Source organism: Meles meles, chromosome 6 (genome assembly GCF_922984935.1).
Source record: "Meles meles chromosome 6, mMelMel3.1 paternal haplotype, whole genome shotgun sequence".
NCBI classification, from domain to species: domain Eukaryota; kingdom Metazoa; phylum Chordata; class Mammalia; order Carnivora; family Mustelidae; genus Meles; species Meles meles.
Window position 1 is genome coordinate 108,689,309 of NC_060071.1, and position 15,696 is coordinate 108,705,004.

A 15,696-nucleotide genomic window follows, 5' to 3' on the forward strand; every position below is an offset into this window, starting at 1 on the left:
TGGAAGGTGAATTATGGATGCGCAACATAAAACCTCTCCAGCCTATAACTGCTTTCAGCTAACATAGCCCAAGATAAATGTCAAACCTTGATTTTTGAATATATATCTTTTTTTAATAAATTTTATTTATTTATTTGACAGAGAGAGAAATCATAAGTAGGCAGAAGTAGGCAAAGAGGCAGGCAGATAGAGAGGGAGAAGCAGGCTCCCTGCTGAGCAGAGAGCCCGATGCGGGGCTCCATCCCAGGACCCTGGGATCATGACCTGAGCCGAAGGCGGAGGTTTAACCTGCTGAGCGACCCAGGTGCCCCGATTTTTGAATATATATCTTAAAACTCATATTCACGTAAAAGAAGGATGTAATTTCACGTTTTAAGAAGACCTAAACTGGTGTTGAGAAGGGAAATGGCCTGAGCTATGACTCATTTGCAAAGTTTTCATTATAGAATACACTGATTCATGACTTGGGTTCTGATGGCGGCAGGAGTGCCCTTGCCAACCTCTACCTGTAATCTTGAGCAAATCCTTCACTGTGTGATGTATTACCTGTAAAGTGGGAGTACAAGTGCTATTTACCACAACGGACAGTTGTGGGATTAAAAATGAAGAGGGAGAAATCAGAGGGGAGACACACCATGACAGACTTTGGACTCCGGGGAAACAACTGAGGGTTTCAGAGGGGAGGGGGTTTGGGGGGAAGAGTTAGCCCGGTGACGGGTATTAAGGAGGGCACGTATTGCATGGAGCACCTGTTATACACAGACAATGAATCATGGAGCACTACATCAAAAACTAATGATATACTGTATGGTCACTAACGTATCATAATAAAAATTTTTTTAAAAAGAGAGATCATGCAAACAAAATGCTTCACATCATGCATGGCTTAGAATAAATGCTCTGTAATTCACATTTTCTTATTCTTAATATTTACTAACATGTTTCTTTGCAACTGACATGGGATTCCAAATGGGTAGGCCAGGGTGAGGTCAGTTGGCCTTACGCTAGTTGGGGGGCCCCATCTAGGACTTTATTAGTCCCCTGCAGGCTCACCTCAATGGTTAAGAAAGACACCATGTCGCTTCCAATCTATCCCAAAGGAGGAAGTACCCACAAGGATGACTAAAAGCGAGGGTCTTGACTGAACTGAGCTAATGACCAGATCAAAGGGTCTTAGTCACAGCTGCACATTAGAATCTTCTGAAGAGCTTTTGAAAAATAATCTCCAGATGAATTAAATCAGAATCTCTGGGTCTAGGGCCCAGAATCAGTATTTTTAAAAAGAGATCCCCCACACGATTTTAGTGTACAGTTAGGGTTGAGAGTGATTTTACCCGATGGTGTGTAATGTCATGTAAGCCCTCAGGCATGGACTCCTTAGCCTCTGGTCTCCCACCCACATATGTCTCTTCAGGGGCAGCCATCTCCCTTTTCTGAAGATGAGCTGTCTTTTTCGTTACAGAGCTGAAGTCTGCGCGCCCCCCCCCCCCCATTGTGTCCTGCCTCTTTGAGGATCAAGTTCTACTAATTACTTCTCTCCCGGTATCTTCATCCTCTGTGCTTTCTAGGGTATTCAAATTCCTCGTGTGCATGTGTGCGGCACACACACACACACACAGAGACACACACAGACACCCTAGAACCAAATAAAAACCAAAATAAAAAGACCCTTTCATCATTCCGTGTCCCCCTCACTGACTACTGTCAGATGAAGTGTTACAGTTCACAGTCCTCCAGTTTATAGTCCAGCGTCAGAAAGCCCTCTTTCCACTCACGGTCCTCACACAGCACTTTCTGTTTGATCTATCCCCCACTCCAGGCTGGCCCTGCTCTGTCTCCCTGAAACTGTTCTCAGAAATGTCCGTAAGGGCTGCTGCTGTCTTGCAGTTCTCACCTAATGAGACACTGCTGCCTGCACTCTCATTCTTTTTATTTTCCTCCCATTGGGGTAAAATACTCATAATAGAAGATCTGTATTTAAATCGTTTTAAAGAGTACATATGGCATTCAATACATGCATAATGTTATACAGCCATTATCACTATCTAGTTCCAGAGCTTTTCATCCTCACGGACAGAAAACCATATCCGTATAAGCGGTCACTTTCCACTTGCCAGCTCTCAACAGCCTCTGCCAACTACTAACCTCTAGGGAATTTCCTATTCTACCTATTGTCTGCAATACAATGAGTGACATTTTGTGATTGGCGTCTTTCACTTAGCATGTTTTCAGAGTCCACCGTGTTGTAGCTTATATCAATACTGCATTCTTTTTGTAGTTGAATAATACTCCACTGTATGGACATACCACATTTTGTTTTTCTGTTCATCTGTTGATGCACATTTGGGTCATTTTCACCTTTTGGCTATTATTGACTAGAGCTGCTATGAATATTCATACACGTTTTCTGTTTGAACACTCCTGTTCAAGTCTTTGGGTTCTATTCCTAGGAGTGGAGTTGCTGAGTCCCTTGGTAATAGTAACTTTAACTTACTGAGGCATCACCAGACTGTTTTCCACCATAGTTGTGCAATATTACATTGCCACCAGCCATATATGAAAGCTCCGATTTCTCTACATCCTCGCCAACACTTGTTTTATTTTGTTTCAGATTATGTCAATCTCAGTGGGTATAAAGTGGTATCTTATTACAGGTTTGATATGCATTTTCCAAATGATATTGAGCATCTTTTCATATGCTTGTTAACCACTTTTATATCTTTTTGGGGACATGTATTCAAGTTATTTGTCTGTTTTTAAATTGGGTTGTTTATCTTTTTGTTGTTGAGTTTCTCATTTTTTTTAAAGATCTTATTTTTAATTAATCTCCATAGCAGTGTGGGGCTTGAGCTCACAACCCTGAGATCAAGAGTTGCATGCTCTTCCTTATTAAGCCAACTGGGCACCCCTCATTCTTTTTTTAATCTATGTTTTTAATCTAATATTTTTCACATGACAAAAGACATATGTGCTTGCTTAAGAAGTGAAACAATACAAAAGTGTAAATAAAATATTTCTCCTTCTTAGTTTTCCATGAGGGCACTCTTTCTTGATTTTCTTTCTACTTCTCTGCGCAAGTTTCTTCTGACTTCTTTGTAGGTTCTTGTTCCTTTTCCTGACCTTTAAGTGGTGGAGCACTCTGAGATTTTCTGCTCGGTCCTCTTCTTTTACTATAAACATTTTCTGGTATTCACATCGTAACTTTAATGATAACTCTAGTTCTGACTTCTTTTTTTTTTTTTAAGATTTTATTTATTTATTTGACGGGGAGAGAGATCACAAGCAGGCAGAGAGGCAGGCAGAGAGAGAGGAGGAAGCAGGCTTCCTGTGGAGCAGAGAGCCTGATGCGGGGCTCGATCCCAGGACCCTGAGATCATGACCTGAGCCGAAGGCAGCGGCTTAATCCACTGAGGCACCCAGGCGCCCCCTGACTTCTTTTTGAATCTAGAAAGAATCATATAAGACAACCAGATATCACCACTTAGATATCTCAAAAGGATCTTAAGCTGAAAATGTCCCCAAATTACTACATCCATAAACCTGCTGCTGCTCCCACTTTAAAAAAGTTTATGTATTTTTTGTTTTTAGTAATTTCTACAATCAGTGTGGGGCTTGAACCCACCACCCCAAGATCAAGAGTTGTATGTTCTGCTTTTTTCGCAACGGGTTTGCCGCCAGAACATAGGTGTCGTGAAAACCACCGCTCAACCTAAACCAGAATGGGGAAGGAAAAGACTCATATCAACATTGTTGTCATCGGACACGTAGATTCGGGCAAGTCTACCACTACTGGTCATCTGATCTACAAATGTGGTGGAATCGACAAAAGAACTATCGAAAAATTCGAGAAGGAGGCTGCTGAGATGGGAAAAGGCTCCTTCAAGTATGCCTGGGTCTTGGATAAACTGAAAGCTGAACGTGAACGTGGTATCACCATTGATATCTCCCTGTGGAAATTCGAGACCAGCAAGTATTATGTGACCATCATTGATGCTCCAGGACACAGAGACTTTATCAAAAACATGATTACAGGCACATCTCAGGCTGACTGTGCTGTCCTGATTGTTGCTGCTGGTGTTGGTGAATTTGAAGCAGGTATTTCCAAGAATGGGCAGACCCGTGAGCATGCCCTTCTGGCTTACACACTGGGTGTAAAACAACTAATTGTTGGTGTTAACAAAATGGATTCCACTGAGCCACCCTACAGCCAGAAGAGATACGAGGAAATCGTTAAGGAAGTCAGCACCTACATTAAGAAAATTGGCTACAACCCCGACACAGTAGCATTTGTGCCAATTTCTGGTTGGAATGGTGACAACATGCTGGAGCCAAGTGCTAACATGCCTTGGTTCAAGGGATGGAAAGTCACCCGTAAAGATGGGAATGCCAGTGGAACCACACTGCTTGAAGCCCTGGATTGCATTCTGCCACCAACTCGTCCAACTGACAAGCCCTTGCGTCTGCCTCTCCAGGACGTCTACAAAATTGGTGGTATTGGTACTGTTCCTGTGGGTCGAGTGGAGACTGGTGTTCTTAAACCTGGCATGGTGGTCACCTTTGCTCCAGTCAATGTTACAACTGAAGTCAAGTCTGTTGAAATGCACCATGAAGCTTTGAGTGAGGCTCTTCCTGGGGACAATGTGGGCTTCAATGTCAAGAACGTATCTGTCAAAGATGTTCGTCGTGGCAATGTGGCTGGTGACAGCAAAAATGACCCACCAATGGAAGCAGCTGGCTTCACTGCTCAGGTGATTATTCTCAACCATCCAGGCCAAATTAGTGCTGGATATGCACCTGTGCTGGATTGTCACACAGCTCACATTGCTTGTAAGTTTGCTGAGCTGAAGGAGAAGATAGATCGTCGTTCTGGAAAAAAGCTGGAAGATGGTCCCAAGTTCTTGAAATCTGGTGATGCTGCCATTGTTGATATGGTTCCTGGCAAGCCTATGTGTGTTGAGAGCTTCTCTGACTATCCTCCTCTGGGCCGTTTTGCTGTTCGTGACATGAGACAGACGGTTGCTGTGGGTGTCATCAAAGCAGTGGACAAGAAGGCAGCTGGAGCTGGCAAGGTCACCAAGTCTGCCCAGAAAGCTCAGAAGGCTAAATGAATATTATCCCCAACACCTGCCACCCCAGTCTTAATCAGTGGTGGAAGAACGGTCTCAGAACTGTTTGTGTCAATTGGCCATTTAAGTTTAATAGTAAAAGACTGGTTAATGATAACAATGCATCGTAAAACCTTCAGAAGGAAAGGAGAATGTTTTGTGGACCATTTTTTTTGTGTGTGTGTGGCAGTTTTAAGTTATTAGTTTTTAAAATCAGTACTTTTTAATGGAAACAACTTGACCAAAAATCTGTCACAGAATTTTGAGACCCATTAAAACAAAGTTTAATGAGAAAAAAAAAAAAAAAAAAAAAAAAAAGAGTTGTATGTTCTTCGGACAGAGCCAACCAGGACCCCCTCTCCCATTTTTTTTAATAGTTTACTTATTTATTTGACAGAGATCACAAGTAGGCAGAGAGGCAGACAGAGAGAGCAGGGGAGGCAGGCTCCCCACCGAGCAGAGAGCCTGATGCGGGGCTCCATCCCAGGACCCTGGATCATGACCTGAGCCAAAGGCAGAGGCTTTAACCCACTGAGCCACCCAGGCACCTCTTCCATTTTTCTTATTATAAATGAATGGCAGCAGTATCTATCAATCACATTGCCCAAGCAAAACTCTAGTGAGTTATTTCAGGATTTTCTTTTTCCCTTCTATTCATATTTAATCAATTAATAGCTACTGTTGATATTGATTTCTAAATGTATCTTTTATCTTTTTCCCTCTGTTCAAACCTCAGTACCTCTGTTATGGTTCAGATTTCCAATATTGCCTGGACTATTGTATTTGGTCATTTTTCTTTCTGCCTCCAGATGTGTCCTCTCCCAATTTAGCCTATACATTTTTTTAAAAGATTTTATTTATTTATTTGATCCAGAGAGAGAGAGAGATCACAAGTAAGCAGAGCAGAGGCAGAGAGAGAGGGAGAAGTAGGTTCCCCAATGAGCAGGAAGCCCAATGCGGGGCTCGATTCCAGGACCCTGAGATCATGACCCGAACTGAAGGCAGAGGATTAACACACTGAACCACTCAGGCGCCCCTATATATTTTCTAAATAAAAAACTGATCATGCTACTTGAAATTCTTCAAGTAACCTGTATGGTGTATGGAATAAAAATTACATTTTTAAAAAACGTAAGCATTACACTTAACTTGGGGGTTGAACTTATGACTCCAAGATCAAGAGTCACATGCTCTACTGACTGAGCCAGCCAGGCAGTCCCATTCTTTTTTTTCTTAATGCAGGAACTGCCAAAGGTTTTTTTTTTTTTTTTTTTTTTTTGAGGCTTTCTTTTTTCTTTTTTTTTTTAATTTAACAGAAAGAGAGACACAAGAGAGTGATTACAAGCAGGGGAAGTAGGAGAGGGAGAAGCAGGCTTCCCACTGAGCAGGGAGCCCGATGCGGAACTTGATCTCAGGACCCAGGGATCATGACCCGAGCCAAAGGCAAATGCCTAACTACTGAGCCACCCAGGTGCCCCAGGAACTGCCAAAGTTTTAATTTTTAATATTTAACATCAGAACAGACTGAGGTCCAAGATGTGAAATTACCATGTTCAAGAAACTGGGGGGAAAAAATCACTCTATAAACTAACTATATATTATGTGATAAGAAGAATGCATACTTTATAAAAAAATTGAACTCATTTTTTAAGATTATTTATTTATTTGAGAGAGAGAGCATGAGCAGGAGGGAAGAGCAGAGGGAAAGGGAGAAGCAGACTCCCCATTGAGCAGGGAGACTGACACAGGGCTTGATCCTAGGGCCCTGAGGCTATGACCTGAGCCAAAAACAGCTGCTCAACCAACTGAAACACCAGGTATCACCCCTCCCCACAAAAATTGAATTCTTAAGACATTCTTAATCATAGCATAAAATGAATTTTGTGATTTGTCTGCAGAATCCTGTTCACACTTCCTTTTTCTTAAAAGATTTTGTTTATTTATTTGAAGGAGAGAGATAGAGCATAAGTTGGGGGGAGGGGTAGAGAGAGAGGGAGAAACAGACTCCTTGTTGAGCGGGGAGCCCAGTGAGGGGCTCAATCCCAGGACCCTGAGATCATGACCTGAGCTGAAGGCAGACACAACCAACTGAGCCACCCAACTGCTCTTTTTTTTTTTTTTTAAGATTTTGTTTATTTATTTATTTATTTAAAAAAAGATTTTATTTATTTATTTGACAGAGAGAGATCACAAGTAGGCAGAGAGACAAGCAGAGAGAGAGGAGGAAGCAGGCTCCCCGATGAGCAGAGAGCCCAATGTGGGACTCGATCCCAGGACCCTGAGATCATGACCTGAGCTGAAGGCAGAGGCTTTAACCCACTGAGCCACCCAGGCACCCCAAGATTTTGTTTATTTATTTGAGAGAGAGACAGAGAGAACACGAGCAGGGGGAAGGGCAAAGGGAGAGGGAGAGGGACAAGCAGACTTCTCAACACAGGGCTCCACCCCAGGACCCCGAGATCACAACCTAAGCTGAAGTCAGACACGTGACTGAGCCACCCAGGCACTCTCCATACTTCGTTTTCTATGCTACTTTCGTATTTTTTGTTCCAACAATAATAAACTAGTTTTATTTTCTTAAGCAAGCCAAATTATGCATGCCTCCATGTCTTGACATGTGACATTCTCTCTACCTGAGTTACCTATTTTTGCTTCTTTTTATTTTTAACTCATTTTTCAAGCTCCATCTCAAAAGATACCTTCTCTATGAAGTCTTCCAGACTCCATCATAGAACCTTAATTTCCGACTTGTATTTCCATTGTGCACTGCACATACCTACAATGTAGAGATGACCTTATTGTAATTTAATTTTTTAAAAGATTTTATTTATTTATTTGACACAGAGAGAGAGAGATCACAAGTAGACAGAGAGGCAGGCAGAGAGAGAGAGAGAGAGGAAACAGGCTCCCTGCTGAGCAGAGAGCCGGATGCAGGGCTTCATCCCAGGACCCTGAGATCATGACCTAAGCAGAAGGCAGAGGCTTAACCCACTGAGCCACGCAGGTGCCCCTAAAACTCTTGAATGAAATTAAACAATAATTAACAGCAAGTCCATCACCACCAGAAAATAGTATATTTGTCTGTCATCATAAAAACAATCCATAAAACTAGTTGTCAAAGTGACATAAATATTCCTTAGTCTTCCATCTTTTGTAAGCAAGCTCTAGGTATTAAATTACCTCTTCAGGGACAGAATTTTTTCCTTTACCATTAGCAGCTGAGTCTATTTGAAAGTGTTGCTCAAAACTTTCATATTACATATCTTATAAGAACGTTCATATGAATCTCAGAGTTATCCCTTAAACAAGGGTATTTTGATAACTCCAGATAGCTATTTTGGAAGCGTAATCACAACTTTTTTATGGTATCAGGTTCCTTAAAAAAACTTGCAATGAATTTCCTTTATTTGTTTGAGGACTATATTTGGCATAGGCTGGTCCCAGAACATTGCGCTTTTAAGAGTGATTATACTTTGCTTGACTTTAATGTCATTGTCTCTTGTTTGTGAACTGTCCTTCTTGATCATGTTAATGGTTAATGGCTACAGTTATTTGGAAGAGAAGTTTCTTGCTACTCTGAGTAATGGCAGAGTAAAAAAATCAGCCAGAAGTAAAGACAGTAATACCTTAAGCCTAAAAATCTGGTCATTCTATCCCACCGTTAGTACCTGTGCTTACTGGTTTTTCATGACCGAAATGGAGGTGAGAAAACTCAGCTGCCTTTTTGGTTCTGGAGGGTAGTGTGAGAATTAGGGTGATAAGAGACCATAGAGCTCGCCAGTCAACAGGTTGGAGTTTCTCTCCTTTAATAACTAATGTAGAACATTTTGGCAAAACCACCATATTTCTTACCAGATGGCTGAGACTTTGTCCTCTAATGCAGTTCAGACGCCAAAGAGAAAGGGTGTAGCTCTCCCTCAGACAGCCTTAAATCACTGCCACCAGCTTCATCCTTATTTCCATGATGCTGTGAAGAAAAAAAGAACTGGCTTTCTCCTACTAAATTAACCCAGCTATGGGGAGCTATTTGGAGAGAGAGAAAGAGTGAATACCATGAGAGAAAAGAGAGAGAAGAAAGAGAACATGAAGGGAGGAGAATTCTAGGGAGGGAAGGAAGAATGGCAGGGTGGAGGGGTACCCGGCTGGGTCTGGCGGCAGAGCATGGGATTCTTGATCTCACTGTCATGAGTTCATGCCCCACACTGGGCGTAGAGCTTACTTTAAAAAAAAAAAAATCAACTGGATTTAATAAAAACTTAAAAAGAACATTATTTTTAAAAATGGCAGGTGTAGAAGAAGAGGAAATGGAGAGAAAGGACAAAGAAGGAAGAAAAATGTGTGTATGTGTCTAAGTAGAGACAGAAACAGAGAGACATGGCTGGGGGTTGGGGAGAGGCAGAGAAAAAAGAACAGAAAAGATAATAGATGATATCCAGTGGATTCTCTAGCAGCTTTCACTTGATCAAAATAAGTGGAGATAAATGAAAGTCTTCTCTGGAAATTTATCTCAAGTTATTTTTCCTTGAAAATGAGGTAAAATGTCAACATTTCTACTAGGAAGTTTAATAACTCAAGACAGAGTATATATTGTTACTTGGCCTTCACTTAATAATCATTTCAAAATTTTAGAATAGGAATAATTTTATTTAAAAGTGCTGGCCATATTAGGGCCACCTGGCTGGCTCAGTTGGTAGAGCACGTGATTCTAGATCTTGGGGTTGTGAGTTATAGCTCCACTTTGGGCACAGAGATTACTAAAAACAAACAAACAAAGAAGGAAATAAAAGTGTACCTGGCTGACTCAGTCAGTAGAGCATGAGCCTATCCATCTTTCAGGGTCTTGAGTCTCAGTCTCACCTTGAGTATAGAGATTACTTAAAAAACAACAACAAAAAAAGATGTTGACAATATCAGATCATAACACTTTTCTCCCAAGCAGAAGAAATAAAATACAAAAACCAAACATAGAAAACCAAAGCTCATTTTCTCCCCTAGAATATAATACCACTTTTCAGAAGAGAGGGAAGAAGTTCATAACTTTTTCTTTTCCCCTTACTGATGTGAATGAGTGGCCCTATCCTGTTGAGTAGGCAGACTTCATAGACCAAGGCTGACCAAGACCTTACATAGGTCTCTTTGTTAGATGCTTGGCCATCTGTTTCCTCCTTCACCCTTCCCAATAGTCTCTAGTTTCCTTTTCCTTTGGGATCTATGTAATTTTGTGGAAGCTGACCTCATTGCTTCCCTGTCAGTGGTAGGACAGGCCAAGCCAATCATCATATGCTATCCTCTTGACTACAGCAATAGAAGAAAGGGTCGACATGTAAACTGAGTAGACCACACAATGGCTATGGAGGGATTTCTGGGAATGCTGGAACAGAATTGTTCTCTCTGACACAAGAAAAGAAGGTCTATGGCTCCAGAAACCACGAGTAGCCATTTTAGGACTAGGATTGGAGCCAGTCTTAGGACATGGAATGGGGAAAGAACCCAGGTCTTCGGGGTATCCGTGAGGTATGGGATCAAGCTTCATCTACAACATCCCTATCATTGGATTTTTCAGTTATATGAGCGGATATTCTTTTTTTTTTTTTTTAAAGATTTATTTATTTGAAAGAGAGAAAGAGTGGGGGGCAGAGGCAGAGGGAGAGGGAGAGAGAAACTCAAGCAGACTCTGTGCTGAGTGGGGCTCCGTCTCACAACCCTGAGATCAAGACCTGAGCCAAAAGGAAGAGTTCAGTGCTTACCTGACCATGACACCTAGGCGCTCCAGTAAATATTCTTTACTCTATTATTTACTATCAACCTGGGTGGAATGTAAATGTTTTCCTTTCAGTCAAGAGATTATGCCACCAGAAAGAGCCATTGGTATGCTTTCTGTTTTAAGTAGTGATGATTGTTCTTTTTGACAAGAATATGGGACAAGCAGCAGCAGAATTTTATATTGGGAAGGTATTTTCAAATATTGCAAAAAAAAGAATGTCTTCAGGTATTGGTCAAGGGACTTCAGTCTGGGATTTTTCCGAGAATGCCCTTCTTGCCATAACGTGTTAAAGCTTTTTCATGATTAAAATTCTGGGGGCATCTGGGTGGCTCAGTTGGTTAAGCGTCTGCTTTTGGCTCAGTTCATGATCCCAGAGCTCTGAGATCCAGCACCCTGTCAGGCTCCTCAGCAGAGAGCCTGCTTCTCCCTCTCCCTCTACAAATCCCCCCACTTTAGTGCTCTCCCTCTCAAATAAATAAATAAATAAATAAATAAATAAATAAAATCTTGAAAAATATAATAAAATTCTGACAATTGTAACTTGTTTCTGTTTTATTTATCATCTATAATATGTGAAAGAAATTGATGTATAAAAATTTACTAAGAAATAGTGTGAAGGGACTCCTGGGTGGCTCAGTTGGTTAAGCATCTGCCTTCAGCTTAGGTCTTGATGATCCCAGGGTCCTGGGTTCGAGTCCCTCATCAGGCTCCTTGGTCAGCAGGGAGCCTGCTTCTCCATCTGCCTGCTGCTTTCCCTGCTTGTGCTCACACTCTCATTCTCTCTCTCCAACAAATAAATAAATAAAATCTTCAAAAAAAAAAAAGAAATAGTGTGAAGATTAGAGAGAATCTTTTGACAGGATAAATTTTTCATATTTGGAAGTCGAAGAAGAGAGTACAGTTTATTTCTATTCCACAACTATTCCTAGAGCCCTTAGTTTATTCCAGAAACCCTGCTAGATCCTACAGGTACAACGGAGGCAGGTAAAACATAAAACTTTCCTTCAAGAAGTTTATAGTCCAAATGGAAAGGATTGGACAAGAGCTTCAATTTGACTAGTAAGAGTAGGTAATAATAGCTATTCTCATGATTAAACATGCACAAATGTCATAATATAAGTTTAATGTGTCATGGGGTTTGAATGAAGGGGAATGAATGATCATGCATTGGGAGAGAATGGGAAAGGGCAAAGATAGGTTTCAGAACTTTTGCCATTTGAGCTGGGTCATGAAAAATAGCTACTTCTGTAAATCCCTGTCCTTTGTTTCTCCTTCTCCTAGCACCCTTGTCCTCTTCTTCTTTATCAGTTACTCCCATGTTTATTTCTTTAATGGTCTACCTCACCAGGCTATAGATCTCACGATTTATAGATCTCACGAAGTCGGCCTTATGATCCACTCTGATTTGCCCCCTACTGTATTCTCAGCACAAAGCCCAGGGTCTAGTACATAGGATGCAGTCAATAAAAATCTGTTAAATGAATAAATGAATAATTAGATGAATGATGGATAGCAATAGATACTATTACTGAATGCCTGTTGTGTACCACACACTGTGGTCAGTACATAGGTGATCAAATGTAATACATTTAACAATAATACCAAGTAAATTTTATTGGGAAAGACATGGAAGACTACAAAAGATAAATAACTAATCCAATGTCATACAATAAATGCCTGGCTATAGCCATATCCAGGTAGGTCTCACTCTAAAGTTGGTGTTCTCAATCACTGCACAATATGGCTTTCCGTTTACTGAGTATATACTATGTGCTAATTGTTTGACACGCATCACCTCATTTTATTTTTTCATTTATTTCTAGAAACAACCCTGTGAGCTTGCAATAATTAGCCTCATTTAATAGCCGAGATAACAGATTCGGAGATGTTTATTCATTCACTTAACAAATTTTGGGGGGAAGATTTTATTAATTTAGAGGGAGAGAGTGTGTGCAAGGGGAGGGGCAGAGAAGGAGATAGAGGGATCGGGAAAGAATCTCAAACAAACTCTGCCCCGAATGCAGAGCCCCACGCAGGGCTTGATCCCACGACCTGGAGATCATGACCTGAGTGGAAACCAAGAATTGGATGCTTAACTGGCTGAGCCGCCAGGCACCTGAACAAACATTTATTATCTGTTTATCAATTGCCAGGTGCTGTGCTACTCCTGGAGACAAAACACTGAGACAGATAAACATCACCCCTACCCATGTGGAACTTATGGACTAGTAGGGGAGGCAGAGATTGATCAAACGTACAATAACAAACCATGAGAGGTGCTCTGAGGGAAAGTCAAGGTGTCATGTGTAGACCTCAGGGCTTCAATGAGGCCCATTTGACTCCAAAGCCCTCAATTTTTTGTATAACTCTTTTTGTTTTTTAATCACATGATGGAGAAGACTTGCCCTGGCAGAGAGAAAGGACAGGAGGGTCCCCCAAAGTACAACTATCGAGTATGACTAGAGAAGATGGGGAAATATGTGTAGTAAGTAATATGAGTAGCAGAGGCTGGAGAAACCTCTAGACATGTTGAATGTCTAGTGAGGGATTGTCCTTAATTAGGAAGGCAACGGAGAGTCATTCAAACGATTTTGCATGAAATCTCAATCAACGTATATTTTAGGGAAGGGGCACCTGGGTGGCTCAGTCAAGCATTTGGTTTCAGCTCAGGTCATGATCTCAGGGTGGTGAGATCCAGCCCCACGCAGGGCTCTGTGCGGAGCAGGAGTCTGCTTGAGATTCTCTCCCTCTGCTCCTTCCTCCGTCTTGACCACCCTCAAATAAATTTAAAAAAATATATTTTTTAAGAAAGTATATTTTAGGGAAGAGTAACTTAAAAAGCAGAAACGGCACAGAGGGCAGTGGATAGACTAGTTTAACATGGCACCTGCAGTAGAGAAGTTTGAATTTATTTTGTCTATTTTTAGTCAGTGTATTGGTTAAGATATAGGCTTAGCTGAAAACACAGGGGCTTTAACAAGATAGAAGCTTATTTCTGACTTACACTGAAGTTGAGCTGAGGGGGCAACTCTGTTCCAGAAAGCCATTAAGTGTTCTTTGTATTTCAATTTGAGGGAAAAGAGTAAAAGGAAGACCTGCCCTTTAAGGACCCAACAAGGTGGAGCTGGCAGGCATCAGGTCTGCTCACTTCCTCTCGGCCAGAGCAGAGTCTCAGAGCTGCAGTTAGTCGTTATAAGGAGGCTCATAAATGTCGTCTGTAGTTTTGCTGTCCGCGTGCCTTAGGGCAAAATTCTGTAAGTATGGAAAATGAGGATGTGATTATTAGGATATGACCAGTAGTCTCTGCCACCCTCCATGGGCTTCTGTTCTGTGAATGAGCGATTTTGGTAACTCACTGGCTCCTCTTAGAAAAGAGTCCAAATTTTAAGATAACGTTGATTATCTTAATCAACTGTTTAAGATAGTTACTACTTACTACTGGTCACAATTTTGTTGTTACTACTGGTCACAATTTTTTTTTTAAAGGTTTTATTTATTTGAGAGAGAGAGAGAGCACAAGCAGGGGGAGGAAGGAAGGGGCAGTAAAGAAAAAGGAGCAGACTCCACACTGGGCAGGGAACCCAATCCAGATCTGGACCCAGGCAGATGCTGAACTGCCTGCCATCCAGACGCCCCATGGTCAAATTTTTCCCCAAAATTGTTTTTCACATGTTCTAGAAAGCTAAGCAAAATTTGACAGCTTTTAACTCTATGAATAACCAAAAAGCAAAATCCATTCTAATTCCGTAAATAACTATAGAAAAACTATATTCTATAAAAATTATCTAGGGGCGCCTACGTGGCTCAGTGGTTTAAGCCTCTGCCTTCTGCTCAGGTCATGATCTCAGGGTCCTGGGATCAAGCCTTGCATCAGGCTCTCTGCTCAGCAAGGAGCCTGCTTCTCCCTCTCTCTCTGCCTGCCTCTCTGCCTACTTGTGATCTGTCTGTCAAATAAATAAATAAATAAATCTTAAAAACATTTATCTAGGGACTCTTGGGCGGCTCAGTAGGTTAAACATCTGCCTTCTGCACAGGTGACAATTCCAGGGTCCTGGGATCCAACCCAAGCCCTGCATCGGGCTCCCTGCTCAGTGGGGAGTTTGCTTCTCCCTCTGCCTGATACTCCCCCTGCCTGTGCTCGCTGTCTGTCAAATACGTAAATAAAATCTTAAAAGATAGATAAAATTAAAAATATCAATCAACCAATCAATCATCTAGAAAAGGGTAATTTATCTATGATATACTGCTATGTCCTTAAGGCTGCAAAAGATACTATTTGACATTCTCATATTAATATTACCAATACCAGTATTTTATATTGATATGGCATATATTTTCCTTCTTCCTTAATTTCCCATTAAAAAAAAACAACCCATTCCTGAGTTGAAGACTTATAATTACATTCACCAAACTTAAAGAACCAGCAGTCAACAGAAAATGTCTCTGTGCATGGGGTGTTCCCATCTCGGCAGGTTCTATGATTTGAGTGGTTTTTGCCATGAACCACCCCCGGAAGGATTCCACTGGGAGGATGGGGGCCGAGAGGATGCCGAGAGGACGGCAACATATGGTCCCCACTCCACAGAGTAAAACACATTTGCCATCCTGGGCAGCTCTTAATTTTAGTTCATTTTCCACCATCTATTTATTGGATAGCTCATTAATTGCCTCTGAGCAGAGAAACTGTTTCCTTTAAGAAGGTTAAACAAAGAGTTTATTGACATAAGTGAATTGGTTGAAGAAAACATTATTAAATAAAAGGCACTTATTTAAACACCAAATTAATCATTTAAAGGCAAATTAGAGGTACTATCCCCTCCTAGCTAA

At 41.3% G+C, this 15,696-nt stretch overlaps 1 protein-coding gene across 1 annotated transcript; it reads left to right on the top strand.

The window, feature by feature from the left end:
* Positions 1 to 3,659: 3,659 nt before the first annotated feature.
* Positions 3,660 to 5,255, top strand: LOC123944282 (elongation factor 1-alpha 1). Its single transcript, XM_046009229.1, has one exon. It carries the CDS (start codon positions 3,720 to 3,722, stop codon positions 5,106 to 5,108), a length of 1,389 nt encoding a protein of 462 aa, XP_045865185.1. The 5' UTR covers positions 3,660 to 3,719; the 3' UTR covers positions 5,109 to 5,255.
* Positions 5,256 to 15,696: the final 10,441 nt, after the last annotated feature.